Genomic DNA, 14,597 nt, shown 5'->3' on the forward strand with positions numbered 1-14,597 from the left:
AATGAAACCCTATGCATGTATTGAATGTGGAAAATCTTTTAGTAGAAGGACATACCTGACTGAATATCACAGAATTCATACTGGACAGAAGCCCTATAAATCCCCTGAATGTGACAATACCTTTAGTAGGCAAGCAGGGCTTGTGAAACACCAGAAACTTCACACACAAGAACTAGCTCTAACTTTGGTCAATTTGATTATGGGGTAAACGTGAAGAAAGCTTCCTTTAGACTTACCACTTTTATATTCAGGTGTCAAGATGTAAAAATTTTGCTCCCTCTGATTTTGTTTCCTGCAATATGTATTGGTTGTTTTCTTTTGCTGACAGTCGAATTAAGTATTACATTGGTCTGAAATTTAGACTTTTAGCCACAGCATTCTGAACTTTTCAAAAAAATAAGAATGGACATCTCATTACTGAAACAACCAAGTAACACCATCAAATTAAAAGAATAGGCAGATTATCAATATTTTTCTTTTATTTGTTACTAGACTTTCAGCTCTTTCCATTTCACAAACAGACTTAATTGCAAACTCTGTTGGGCGTAAAAGGACAATAGAAGAAAAAAGTGAAAGTTTGATTTTCTTTAAATTAACTTTGTGCTGGGGTATCATCCAGGCAGCATTTATCTATCTCTTATTTTCAAACTATTTCTTCCTCTTCTCCTTTTCTATTTTCTATTTTCTCCACCCTCACCTTCATAAGTGGAAAGAGATCAGTCAGTAAAGAAGAAGGACATCTGTTTCCTATGATTCAACATTTAGTTCATAGGTTACCATAATATTTTTGCATAGTTGTTCATAATTCTCTTTCATAAATCTTAGCCTTGAAAAGAAATCCCTAAGATTGATAGAACTGGAAATATCCCACATAAGATATAATCTTGCATATATAGAAGGAGAATATTTAAGTCTTAAACTTATATGTAAATAAAAATTGAAAAAGCAGAATTGACTAGGTTTCTCATCCTAAGTGGTTAGTAATGATCAAGATGGAGCATCTAGGTGGGACAGTGGATAAAGTACCAGAGTTGGAGTCAGAGTTCAAATCCCGCTTCAAACACTTACTAGCAGGATGATCCTGGGCAAGTGACTTAACCCCGTTTGCCTCAGTTTCCTAGTCTGTAAAATGAGCTGGAAAAGGAAATGGCAAACTACTCTAGTATCTTTGCCAAGAAAAATAAAATATGCCCAAACGTGTTCTTGAAAAGTTTAACACAACTGAATAACAAATGATCAAGATAAATGGCATATACCACGAGGCCTATTGAATGGTGATGATTTTTTTTATGTAACAGACAAAAATTTCCCTTGTTTTTCATAAGTTTGTTTTGAGTCTGAAATTTGCAATATCACTATGATCCTAGTAAATTATATTTATTTATGACTTTATATTATGACATTTTAAAAATTTGAGAGACATGGTTTCTGGGATTTTAGCTGTTCTATTAATAATGTTGGTATATTACTAATAAATGGGTCAGTGGCACTCTCTAATGCCAAAGACAATCATGGCAGTGGGCTCACACTTTATACACACTTGGAAAAGTGTGTATTCTTGGGGGTGACAATGAATTCTGATTTGTTAACAACTAGTGAGAGAATTTATATTATAATAAGAAGTGGGCTTATTCTAATGAGGGTCTTTGAGGTATGTGACACTGAGAATCCAAATCTTGGTCAATGAGTCTTATCAATTTCCCTAACACCTTCTGACTAAAGGTAGGACTCATATCTTCCCAGACCTATCTGAGTAAACACAATGAACAGGAATCTACCCATTCTCCTAAACTTAAAATTTCTTTATTGTCTTTGACTAAATTTTAGTTTTTCTGGCTGGGTAGGTCTTTGAGGAAGATTTCCCATACTGTGTGATTTCTAGATAAGGAAATAGAAAAGGGGAAAAACCTCTCTCCTAATTCAGTATTTAGTTATTAAATATAAAAGGAAAAGAATTGTTTCTCACATTTTTTATTGTCATGATTGAACATCACAGATGTACCTTTGATTTTCCCTTTATGTTAAAGAATCAACTGGCATTTATTAAGCACCTACTATGTGCCAGGCACTATGCTAAATACTGAGAATACAAAGAATAGCAAAAGACAGTCCTGTCCTCGAGGACCTCACAGCCTTACAGGGGAGATAATCTGCAGACTAGTCTGTACAAATGATATGAAATAATAACTGCTTAACATTCCTATAGAGCTTTAAAATTTGCAAGTATTTTATCAATATGATCTCACTTTATCCTCACAACAACATTGAGGGGAAGGTGCTATTGTTATCCCCATCTTACAGATGAAAAAAACTGTGTTTTAAGTGATTTACACAGATCCCAGAGTAAGTATCTGAAACTGGATTTGAACTTTGGTCTTCTTGACTTGAGCTATAGCATTCTCTCCACTATACCATCATAGACTCTTATCCTAATATAAACTTTGTAGTCTAGTAATTGCTTATAACTATCTAGAAGCCAATCAATTAATGTTTAAAGCTCACATTTCTTATGTCAAACAATGACTCTTGGATTTTAGAAAGATTTCTATGTTAGACGAATATCTTCTAGGCAGCTGCTTGCTAAAATGAATATGTATTTCTCATTGATCTGATCACTAAACACAAGGTTGACTGCTTTAATTTATTCATTTCAACATTTTTCCCCCTCTGGACAGGTATTGGGATTCAAATCAAGGATATTCAGCACTTAGACTGTCATTCTTTTTTTTTTCCACTTAACAATATTTTATTTTTTCTAATTATATGTAAAGATAATTTTCAACATTCACTTTTGTAAGATTTTGAGTTCAAATTTTTTTTTCCTTCTGTTCCTTCCTTCCCTCCTTAAGACAGCAAGCAATCTGATATAGGTTATACATGTACAGTCATTTTAAACATATTGCAAATTAGTCATGTTGTGAAAGAAAAATTAGAACAAAAGAAAAAACCATGAGGGGAAAAAAAGCAAACAATAAAAGGAGAAAATAGAATCCTTATTCAATCTCCACAATTCTTTCTCTGGATACAGTTGGCATTTTCCATCCTGAGTCTATTAGAATTATTTTGGATCACTGTATCACTGAGAAGAGCTAAGTCCATCACAGGTGATCAATACATAATCTTACTGTTACTGTGTACAGTGCCTAGTTCTGCTCCCATTATTCGGCATCAGTTCATGTAAATCTCTGAAATCATCCTCCTTATTGTTTCTTATAGAACCACAATATTCCATTACATTCATATAACCATAACTTATTCAGCCATTCCCCCAGTGATGGGCATCCATTCAATTTCCAGTTTCTTGCCACTACAAAAAGGGCTGCCACAAACATTTTTGCACATGTGGGTCCTCTTTCTTCTTTTAAGATCTCTTTGGGATACAGACCTCGTAGTGATGCTGCTGGATACCTTCTCTTCTCTTCATGCTCAGGTTTGTTTGTTGTCCCATCTTGTCTGGTTTTTAACCATAAATCATCTAAAGAAAAGTTTACAAATTCTTTGGGTTGATCTCCTTCATGATCTCCTGCTAGTAATCTTGAAAGCTATACAACAGATTTCTGCAATGGCTGTGCCAAAATGCTTTCTTAATCTCCAAATGGATTTAAAACTGGTTATTGCCATAGTGGATGGAGTGCCAGGCTTGGAGTCAGGAAAACCTGAATTCAAATCCAGCCTCAGACTCTTACTAGCTGTGTGATCCTGGGCAAGTTTGTTTGCCTCCATTCCTTATCTATAAAATTATCTGGAGAAGGAAATGGAAAGTTTGAATTTGAGAGAAATGACTGAACAAAAACAATTATTCATAATCAGCAAGTTATGATCATAAGACTTAGAGCTAAATGGTGATATCTTAAATGTCTTCTGATCTAAGCCCTTCTTTTTACTGTCTAGAAATCTGAGGCCCAGAGAGGTGAAAACATTTCCCGGGTCTACAGGCTAGAGGTAATAAAATTAGTAATAATTGCATTTCTATAAAGCTTCAAAGTTTGCAAATCACTTTATATAATTTAACTGATTATATCCTCAAAATAGCCCTGGAAGGGATATGCTATTATTGGCCTTGTCTCACAGATGGAAAATTGAAGGAAACAGAAGTTAAATGACTTGTTCTGGCTCATCTATGTAGCTAATAAATGTCCATGGATTTTAACTCTTGGTTGGTTGTTGTCCTTCATTCTCGAAGAGAACCAAAATGACGTCACTTGGTTGCAGTGTGTCTGACTGTGGCTGATAAGATAAGAGGAGCTCAGGATGCTCCGCTACATGTCGGGCACAAATAGTCCCTAGGAACATTTTGGGGGCTTCTCTAAGTTTGGGCATCTTGAGTTTCTTCTGAGATAATTCATTCTGGTCTGCTCCTAGAGCACGGCACCTTCTCTGATGAAGGCACGTCATGCTGGGCAGTCCTGTGGCAACGTCTCCCATGTCATACAATCCTTCTGAATGTCTTAAGAGAGACCTTGAGAGCATCCTTGTATCGCTTTTTCTGACCACCTTGAGTACTTGCCCTGTGTGAGTTCTCCAAAAAATTAGTTATTTTGGCATTTGAACAAAGTGGCCAGTCCAATAGAGTTGTGCTCTCCGCACTAGACTTGGAATCCTGGGACATTTTAGTCCAAGAAAGGACCTCAGTGTCAGGTACCTGATCCTGCCAGGTGAGCTTCAGAATCTTCCAAGTCATTTCTAATGGAAGCCATTCCGTTTCCTGGCATGGTTTCCATGGCATTCAGTTTTCCATGGCATTTCCTGGTACATTGTACAGGTTTCACAGGTATACAACAATGGGGTCAGCACAATGATTCTGTAGAGTAAGATAAGGTTTGGTCCACAACAGGGACAGGGTTAGGGTCAGACATGAGAGTGCTAGGAGTTCTCAGAGGATTTTCTCCTATAGGTTGGGATTTGGGTTAGGTTGGGAGTCAGAAACCAGAGGGAAGAGTCATCTCTGAGACCTCTTGGTGTGCCCAGGAGATCTGGAGAGTTGCCAAGGTGGAGGAGGAAGAGCCCTGGGTTAGAAACCAGGAGTCAAGAAACAAGAAATCTCATTCAGTCCCTTCCCTTGAAAGAGGACGGGATCCTGGGCAAGTCCTTGTCTCTTTTGGGGCCTTCTGGCTTGTATAAAGGGAACATCATCCCAAACTTTCAGTGCAGCTCCGAGCCTCGGCTTTGAGCACAGGAGACCCTTGTGTTTGTAGGTTTCCCTGCACAGGAGGTTTCCCTGAGTTTGCCTTCTGAGCTGGGACTAGGGGTCCTGATTTGCTCCTTTACTGAGCCAGGACTGAGGGTCTTAGATGCTGATTTGCTCACCACTCACTGGCTTTCCCAGAGTCTAAAAAAAAAGACCTTTTTTACCCTGGTGAGACTGATCTTTCTTAAAAATTTTTCAGTCTATCTTGAGCTGGAGAGTGGTTTCATTCTGTCAGACTCTGTCCAGAAGTTTGATTTCATGTGGTTTTTGAGGGAAACTGGGAGAGCTGGAGCAGCTTCCTGGTTCTACTCTGCCGTCTTTGCTCTATCCCGAAAGTCCATCCATCTACTTTGTTTCCAATGCTTTGCTACCACAGAACTAGTTTGATGTATGTGAAGCCTTTAAAAAGAAATCCTTGGCCTTTGGGGGGCATATTTTAAGAAATGGAATTTCTTGGTGAAAGGTTATGGATGATGTAATCACATTTGTTTGCATAATAATAACGATGCATAATATGGAGTGCAGTAGATAAGACTATTAGACCTTTATTTGGAGTCAAAAAGAACAGAGTTCAAATTCAGACTTAAACACTTACTAGCTGTATGACCCTGGGCAAAGCCTCAGTTTCCTAAACTATAAAATAGGAATTATTATTTTTATTGTTAGCTCTTATCTTACAGGATAGAATGAGATTATAGTTATAAAGTTCTTAGCACAGTGTCTAGTACATAATAAATGCTAAATAAATGTGTGGATATTATGATTATATTACCATTATTGTTCAGTCATTTCAGTCACTTTTCCAGGAAAATCTACTGGAATGGTTTAATGTTCCATCTCCAGCTCATTTAACAGCTGAGGAAACTGAGGCAGGCAGGATTGCTCAGAGTCACATAGCTAGGAAGTATCTGAGGCCAGATTTGAATTCAGGTCTTCCTGACTGCAGGCCTGGTGCTCTGTGCCACCTGGCTGCCTCATCTTACTATTATTATTTCCAAATTCGTTTCCAGAACGGTTGGATCAATTCATAGATGGATCAACAGTGCATTATTGAGCCCTCCTTTCCAGAACCCTTCCAGCGTCGCCTTTCTAGCGTCAGCTTTGCCAGTTTGCTTAGTATGAGGTAGAACCTTGGCGTTGGTTTGATTCCTATTATTAGTGATTAAGAACGTTCTTAATTACATTATATTACAATTGCATTACGTGTACCAGTAAATTGAGTAAGAATGATTAGCACCAGCCCTGGAGTCAGGAGGACCCGAGTTCAAATCTGGCCTCAGACACTTAACACTCCTGGCTGGGTGACCCTGGGGGAGTCACTGAACCCCAAGTGCCTCAGAAAAAAAAAAAAAAAACAGGCTGATTAAGACCATTCTTAATTAATCACAATTCTCTTGAGAACCGGCCATGTTTATTTCATCCCATAAGCAATGCTGTGAAGGACTCCCCATGGCCTGACCTTAAATGTCTAAGTGACACAGACATGACACATCTGTTGTGCCCCGGTAAGAGACGTTGGTCCGAACCCAGTTTCTCCCAAACCACTTTCCTTACAAGCAGCCCTGGTTAGACGGGGATCTGGATCTTCTGGGGCAGTCTGTGCGTTGGGGCTGAGGATAAGGAAGGGGAGCTCTTTACTTTATTCCATTTCTCTTGAGCTATTGTCTCTTTCAAGTTTCAGCTCTCTCTCTTTCCCGGCCCGTCTCCCTTCTCTCTGTCTGCCTGGATCTCTCCTTTCCTCACCTTCCATCTTTGTCCTTTCACTCACATTGTTCCTCTCTCAGTGCTAGCCTTTCTCCTGCTCAGTTCCGAGCCCACCGGGCCAGAGCTTCTTCTCCTTCAGCCCGAATCCTACTTTCCGCATAAATGCGGCTTCTGGGTCCATTTGGGCCTAATCTGGTAAAAATTCCCTTTTCAACATCCTTAAGTGATGAGGTAACGCAAGTCACTGATTTTTCACCAGCCCCCACATCCCTGACGTCATCCTTGACGCCCACGTGCTCCCATCCTCCCGCAGGCCCCGCGGTTCCGCCTCTCGGCCACTTCCCGGCTGGGAGAGCCCGGGCAGGGCCCCCCCATCCCCCCCCCGTTTGCCTCAGTTTCCTCATCTGTAGAAAGAGCTGGAGAAGGAATGGCCTCCAGAGAACTCCAAGGGGGGTCGGACACGAGTGAGCCACAAATTATCTCTCGTTCATCCTCTTCTGTCTCTGCATGAGAGGTTCGCGGAACCCTAGAATTAGAGCCGGGGGGGCCTAACCCCCGCTTCCCCCCACCTTGGGTTATGAGCGTCCCCCTAGGACTCCCTAGCCCGGCATTGGGCAGTGCGCCTGCGCCAGAGCCTCCTGGACTTCATTTCCCAGCATCCTCGGTTCTCAGCCCCTCCCACGTGAGCCACAGAGCCCCGCCCCCTAGCCTGCGGAGGCCTTGACAGCGCGAGACGGATGCTGGGACTAGCCCTGGAAGGGCTCCTTCGGAGCTGTTCCTGCGCAGGCGCAGCGGTGCGGACTGCCGAAAGAGCGCTTGGACCACGGTGGCAGCAGCAGAGGTGACGCTGGCTGGGAACCCGGGGCCGGGGGCCGGGGGCGGGGGTCGCCGACCGCGGAGCCGAGAGGGGTCCCCCTGCATGAGCCCCGGCGGCGCTGCCCTGGCAGCCTTTCCGCGCCCCCCCCACCCCCCCCCCCGTCCTTCCTCATCTCTGCCTCCCCCTTTCTGTCTCCCCTCTCCTGACCCCCACCTTGCCCTTCCCCTTTGCCCCTCCTCCCTCCCCTCCCCTCCCCCTCACTTCCTCAGCCCTCCCCATCCCCATCTCCTCCATCCCTCCCACCCCTCTCCCCATCCTTCCTCACCTCTGCCTCTCCCGTCTGTGCCACCGCTTCTCCCCTCCCTGTCTCCCAGCAGCCTCCCCTCCCCTGACCCCCACCTTGCCCTTCCCCTTTGTCCCTCCCCCTCCCTTCCCCTCCCCCCTCACTTCCTCAGCCCTCCCCATCCCCATCTCCTCCATCCCTCCCCCCCCCTCCCCATCCTTCCTCACCTCTGCCTCTCCCGTCTGTGCCACCGCTTCTCCCCTCCCTGTCTCCCAGCAGCCTCCCCTCCCCTGACCCCCACCTTGCCCTTCCCCTTTCCCCCCTCCCCTCCCTTCCCCCTCCCCTCCTTCCTCAGTCCTCCCCATCCCCCTCCTCCATCCCTCCCACCCCCTCTCCCCATCCTTCCTCCTCTGCCTCTCCCGTCTGGCCTCCTTCTCCCTTCCTGTCTCCCAGCAGCCTCCCTCCCTGACCCCCCGCCTTCCCTTGCCCCTCCTCCCTCCCTCCCCTCCCCCCCTCCCTCACTTCCTCAGCCCTCCCCATCCCCATCTCCTCCATCCCTCCCCACCCCCTCTCCCCATCCTTCCTCACCTCTGCCTCTCCCGTCTGTGCCACCGCTTCTCCCCTTCCTGTCTCCCAGCAGCCTCCCCTCCCCTGACCCCCACCTTGCCCTTCCCTTGCCCCCTCCCCCCCTCCCTTCCCCTCCCCCCTCACTTCCTCAGCCCTCCCCATCCCCATCTCCTCCATCCCTCCCCACCCCCTCTCCCCATCCTTCCTCACCTCTGCCTCTCCCGTCTGTGCCACCGCTTCTCCCCTCCCTGTCTCCCAGCAGCCTCCCTCCCCTGACCCCCACCTTGCCCTCCCCCATCTCCTTTGCCTCCGCCCTCCCCTAGGCCCCCCCCCCCCAAGACTTTCTGCAAACCTCTCCCCTCCTCTCACATCTTCTTGCCCAAGGACGCGGGCCGGCGCTCCTGTGCTGGTGCCCCCGACTCCCTGCACTTTGACCCCGGGGGTCCTGGGGAAGATCCAGAGGCTCCTGGCCTGGCTCTGGCCCTGATATTGGTGACGCACCTGGGCTCAAGCCTCACGTACACGTTGGCCTCCCGCTGTGAGAAGGGGGCCGTGGCCCCCCCAGTATGTTTTCACAGAACACATGCACACACACATGCAAAAGTCATGTTCCAGTCCCTTCCATCCCGCTGCACCCTGTTTGGGGCAGAGACCCCGCAGTGGATTGTCATTTCCTCCTCCGGCTCATTTTACAGTTGAGGAAACCGAGGCAGGCAGGGCCAGGTGGCTGGCCCAGAGTCGGGGAAGCGTCAGAGGCTGCATTTGAACTCGGGAAGGTGAGGCTCCCCGCCACTGCACTGGCCCGCTGTCCCTCGGCCGGCCGGCAGAAGCTGGGGGCCTTGGCTGCGATCGATCCCTGCCCAACGGCTGCCCGCGCTCACCCGCGCATCTTGTCTCTTTCAGGGTCTCCTGCCTCCTCAGAGGGGTCCAGGGACGCTTCCACCGCTGCATCCCTCCCAGAGCAGGACCTCCCGAGCCTCGCTTCCAGCCCCACGGAGGCTGCCTCGGTGCCAGACCCAGGGAAGCTGCCTCGGTGCCAGGTCATGGCCAGGCCCCTGAGCCCCCGAGAGCCCGTCGGCCTCCTGAGAATAAAGGTGGAAGAAGATCTTCCCGGGTACCAAGAATTCTTCCTGGGAGGAAGTAAGCCCGGGCCCTCTGGGCAGCCTGGGGCAGTGCCCGTGGCACAGCCATCCACATCTGCCGGGCCTGAGGGGACGGGCCCCCGGGCGCTGCAGAATCCAGGCCGCAGTGAGTACTCCCCGATGCTGGGGCCGCAGCACCACCGGCAAAGTCACCAGGAGGGGGGACAAACGCCCAGGGCTCCGTGAGTGAGGGCAGGGGGCCGGGAGGGGCCCCCACCCTCGGGCCCCTGAGGCGGGGGCCGGCCGGCCCTGATGGAGCTGGGGGGGACCCAGCGTCCCCAGGGGGGGAGGGGGGGAAAAGTCAGGGTCCACGTTGGCAGGGGAGGCCGGGGAAAAAGGGGGGAAAGCCCCCACCCTCCGGGCCGCTTTGGTCGGGGGACACAGCCAAAGGCAGGGCTGGCAGGGAGCCAGTCTTCAGGGAAGATGGAAGACGTGCAAGGGAATGCAACAGGGCCCCCAGGTTTGGGGAAAATTGGGGGAGGGGGGAAACCCCAACCAACCGGTTTTTTTGGGAAGCCAAAGGGGGTTGGAGGGAGTCATTCAAGGGGCCCCCGGGCACTGCACTGGGAGCACCCATGGGAAAGTTTTGGGCGGGGGTTTTAAACCAGGTTTGGTGGGTACAGTTTTTGGGGGGTTCTGGGAAGAGGATAGGCTGTAACCCTTTCCTTTTCCTCCTTTTTTCCTTTTTCCTTTTTTCCCTTTTTTTTTTTCTTTCTTTTCCTTCTTTCCTTTTCCTTCCTTCCCCTTCCTTCCTTCCTTCCTTCTTCCTTCAGCTTCCCTTCCTTCTTCCTTTCTTTCCTTCCTTCCTTCCTTCATCCTTCCCCCCTTTTTTTTCCCCTTCCTTCCTTCCCTTCTTTTTTCCTTTTTCCTTCCTTTCCTTCTTTTTCTTCCGTTCCCTTTTCCCTTCCTCCTTTTATCCTCCCTCGGTCCTTCCTCTTCCCTCCTTTTTGTTGGAGGGGCCCCTTAAAAAGTTAGGTTTGGTTGGGTTTGGTGGAAGGGATTCAAGTTTAGGGGGAGGGATCTGGGTAAGGTTGGGGGGGGGTGGAGGAAGGGACGGCAGGGGATCGGTTGGGTCCTGGGATTTGGACGTTGGGGGGTTGGTTGGGGTTGGGGGGGCGGTCCGGGATCTGGGAGGGAAATTGGGTTGGTCCCCTCGGGGTGGGGGTTGGTCCTGGGACCAATTTATTTGGTTGGGGCTGTTTTGGGGTCATGGCTGGTCAGGTCTTTCGGTTTGCCGCCATTGGACCCAAATCGTTTCCCCTGGGAGTCAGGGGTTTTTGGGGAGGACGGGGTCTTTGGGTGGGGTGGGTGGGTCCGGACTAGGGAGACTCAGCTCGCCCTGGGTTGGGGTCTTGGGGAGGGGCCGGGGTGGTTGGGGTCCTGGGTCTGGAGGATGGGATCAATTTCCTGGACATGGAGGGGCACTGGGTCGTATTCATTTCCTCTCTTGCCTTCCCTCTTTTAAAGGTGGGGGGCGGTTCGCTTCCTGGGCGGGAGGACCTGGGATCAGTTCCAACAGGGGAACCGGACAGGAGATAAGGGTTTTTGGGTGTGGGTCCCCAAATGACAAAGGGAGGTCTCCAGATGGTTTAGGTTTTCCTTGGTTCCTTCACTCTGGGGAGGGGGCTGGTGAGGGTCCCAGGGCGGGACAGCATAACCCCTCAAGGGGATCTTTGGACTTCTCCCCTCAAATTCCCTTTTGGGTCAATGGATAGGGGGACTGGGGCCCTCAAGGGCCCCACGTTCAAATTTTCCGTTGTCATTTTCCCTCGAGGTCTTGCATTTGCCTTTTTTTTTTTTTTTTTTTTGCCTTCTTTTGGACCTTTGGGCCGTCATCTTCACTTAAATCATCCCTCCCCCTCCCAGGACCGTCCTTTTGAGACTTAAAAAGGAAGGCTTTTTAACAAAAGTACGGTTGAGCCCCAGGTCACTCACGGAGTCTTTCCTCTCTCTTAGCACCTCCTTTCCGGGATTCTGCTCTTCCCTGGCAGGGAATCCCAGGAGGAGGAGGAGGAGGAAGGCCTCTGACAGCTGGATCTCAGGTGAGTCCCGGGATGCTGGACACACACCTGTCGGCTCTCTTCCCCCCTGGTACCCCCTGGTGGATAGTGGGCTCCTTGGGCACGTGGCCTCCTGAGGCTCTCTTCTCCCACCCATTCACCCTTCCCTCACTCCCCGCTGATATTTCTATGACCACTGTGGGTGTCCTTCCTGCCCTTGGAGCACCCGATTCTCGTGGAAGGGGCAGGAGGGAAGGCTTGTTGATAAGTACCACATGAGTGAGGGTCCAGGGCAAAGGAAAGGAAGGTAGGATGCAGAAGCAGAGAAGGGCAGACATTGTCCTCGAGGTCTCGGGCAATCCGCTGGTGAATGAGGGCTCAAGCCCTTGCCAGCCTGTGGGCTTTGGGATGGTGGAAGGCAGCTTCCCCGAGGCTTGCTCTCCTTGTTAGCTCTTCCCTTTTGCTGTGACTCGCTCCTTGGCCCTGGTCCTGCCCTTCAGAGCCACAAAGGGATTTGGGCCTCTGCCTTGATCCTTCCCGGGGGAGGCCGGGGAAGGAGGCTGAGGTCTGTCCTGGACATGGAGCGTGGGCCTGGAGCCTGAAAGAGGCAGCCAGGGCTAAAGAGGTGGTTGGTGAGCCGGCCCTGAGCCTGGGAGAGCTTCCCCACAGCAGAGCCAGCCCTGGGAGGATGTCTCCGCTGGGAGGAGACCCAGGAGAGAGCCGTGTCCCCCCCCCAGGAGGAGAGCAGGAAGCAGCAGGCGGCCCTTGGTGCCTTGTGGGGAAGGAGCACTCCTAAAACTGGTCCTCGGTCTGGCTGCTGACCAGTGGTGGCTGGGAGCTGGCCACAGTCTCTCCCAGCGCTAACTCAGCAAGGACTGGAGAGGAGCTGGCCATTAAGTAGAGGGGCAGCTGGGGGTCCTGAGTTCTGCAGGGGGCTGCTTCTCCAAAGGCAGAGACGGGAGGGAGCAGTGGCCACCGTGAGTCAGGGAAAGGGAGAGGACACGTCTCTGTGTTCTCTGAGGAGAGGGGTACTCAACAGTGGGAAGGGCCAAGAGCTTTGGCAACCCCTCCCCACCATATCCCTGGTGGATCAGGCTCCCAAAGTTCCTCCCTGGGACAGAGGCCTCCTGGGGCTTCCGTGCTAGCAACTGCCAGCTGGCCAGTATCTGGGATGCTTCTCCTCCTGTCCGGGAGATAACGTCCGATTTGGGAAATGGAGGCTGTTTACGGGAAAGAGGAAGCTCTGTTCTAAGAGGGGAGAGCCTCTAGGCCCTTGTCCCTGCAGCCAGAAAAGGGTGTTCCCAGATCACAGCAGCATGGGGGATCCCAAGGGGACTTCTTGACCGTGCTCCCCGGAAGCGTGGCAGGTGTCGAAGATGGGGGAGCTTCGAGGAGGGGGAGGGGCCCATGTTCTATGCAGGGTCCACACAGGGTCACTGAGCGCAGCTGCCCCAGGAGCAAGTTGTGGCTAAAGAGCTGAGGGCCCCTAGATGGGGGGGCAAAAAATGAGTTGGGGGGGCCTCCAGCTTGGGAAGAACAACAATAGCTAAGGGGATTAGGCTTGGCCAGTGAGATCAGCCCCACTTTGCTAAGGGAACACCTGCTCACCCAGCCAGAACGGGTGGCAGGGAGGGTCTGCACCAGGCTTCCCACCTGCTATGTGTTTCCCCCTTGGCCAGAGGCCTGGCTGTGTGACTGACCTGGGACAAGGAGGAGCTGCTGCGGCCCTGGGCTGCACTCTGCAGCCACCTGGGGGACTGCCCAGGTTCCTTTGTGCTTCCTTCTGCTTCCACAGCCCCTGCTCTTATCACCGTCCCCCAGCCCGCTGTTCAGAAAGAGAACCAGCCTGTGGGGGGCAGACATGCTTCAGGACGGGCTCCCCCTTGGCTGGCCCTGAGGAACTGTGTCCTGCTCGCTGTGTCTCTGAGGTTGGGGAGGGGCAGAGATGTGTCCCCTGAGGCTGAGGGCAAGACTTGGGCCTCAGTGCTGACCCTGTCAAGAGCCTCCGAGGTGCAAGCAGCAAGGGTCAGCGTCAGGGATGCTCAGTCCCTGAGCATGACGGGGGGGCGGGAGACACCAGGAGCCAGGCACGGGTCTCTGTATTTTGTCCATGTAGCTATTCCAAGAGAGAATTTCCCCTAAGAAATGCTTTGGCTGCGGCCTGTAGGTTTTGGTATGTTCTTTCATCATTGTCATTCTCTTGGATGAAATTATGGGTTATTTCTGGGATTTGTTTGACCCACTCATTCTGTAGAATTAGATTATCTAATTTCCAATTGAATATAATTTTTATTGCGTTGTGGTTTGAAAGGAAAGCATTTACTATTTCTGTTGAGGTGTGAGAAATGAGGATTTAGAGATCCTCTGACAGCAATGGGGTCCCCTGGCTGGTGCAGGCTTTGTGAAAGAATTTGCAAACCCAAATGAATACAGGCCCGAGGTTTGTGGCAAAAATGGGTTTGTTACATTAAGAAAACAGCTTTCTTGGCAAAGGTTTGGGCACACAGCCTTTGATTATATTGGGTTTTTTAGGCCCAGAAATTGGCCAAAAACCAATCTCCAGATGAATTTGAGGGACTAATTTTCAACTCAATAGAGACTAGTGATTATGCCCCAGGCCAAGATCTCCAATTGAATTAAATGAGATCATCTGGGAGGTTCCCCTATGAATAGGAGGGTGAGTTTGAGACACAGGGGGAAGGGTGGTCTTGAGACGCAGCGTCTCAAACCTTCCCCCCTAAAGATCAGAGGGGACACAGTTTACCTTATTTCTACCTTTCTGTATTTGATTGTGAGGTTTTTACGTCCTAATATATGGTCACTTTTTGTGTAGGTGCCATGTCCTGCCAAAAAAAGGTGTATTCCTTTCTGTCCCTATTCAGTTTTCTCCAGAGAT

The 14,597-nt window shown here is 49.6% G+C and overlaps 1 protein-coding gene across 1 annotated transcript in view; it reads left to right on the forward strand.

Moving 5' to 3' along the window:
- Positions 1–7,212: 7,212 nt before the first annotated feature.
- LOC111718499 (zinc finger protein 850-like) overlaps positions 7,213–14,597 on the forward strand; it is a 37,310-nt gene continuing 29,925 nt past the window's right edge. Inside the window, exons 1-3 of the mRNA XM_031961582.1 lie at positions 7,213–7,733; positions 9,463–9,807; positions 11,658–11,743. Coding sequence (XP_031817442.1) covers positions 9,603–9,807; positions 11,658–11,743 — 291 coding nt within the window. The 5' untranslated portion in view covers positions 7,213–7,733; positions 9,463–9,602. The remainder of the gene's footprint in view (positions 7,734–9,462; positions 9,808–11,657; positions 11,744–14,597) is intronic.

The sequence above is a fragment of the Sarcophilus harrisii genome, chromosome 3 (genome assembly GCF_902635505.1).
Source record: "Sarcophilus harrisii chromosome 3, mSarHar1.11, whole genome shotgun sequence".
NCBI lineage: Eukaryota > Metazoa > Chordata > Mammalia > Dasyuromorphia > Dasyuridae > Sarcophilus > Sarcophilus harrisii.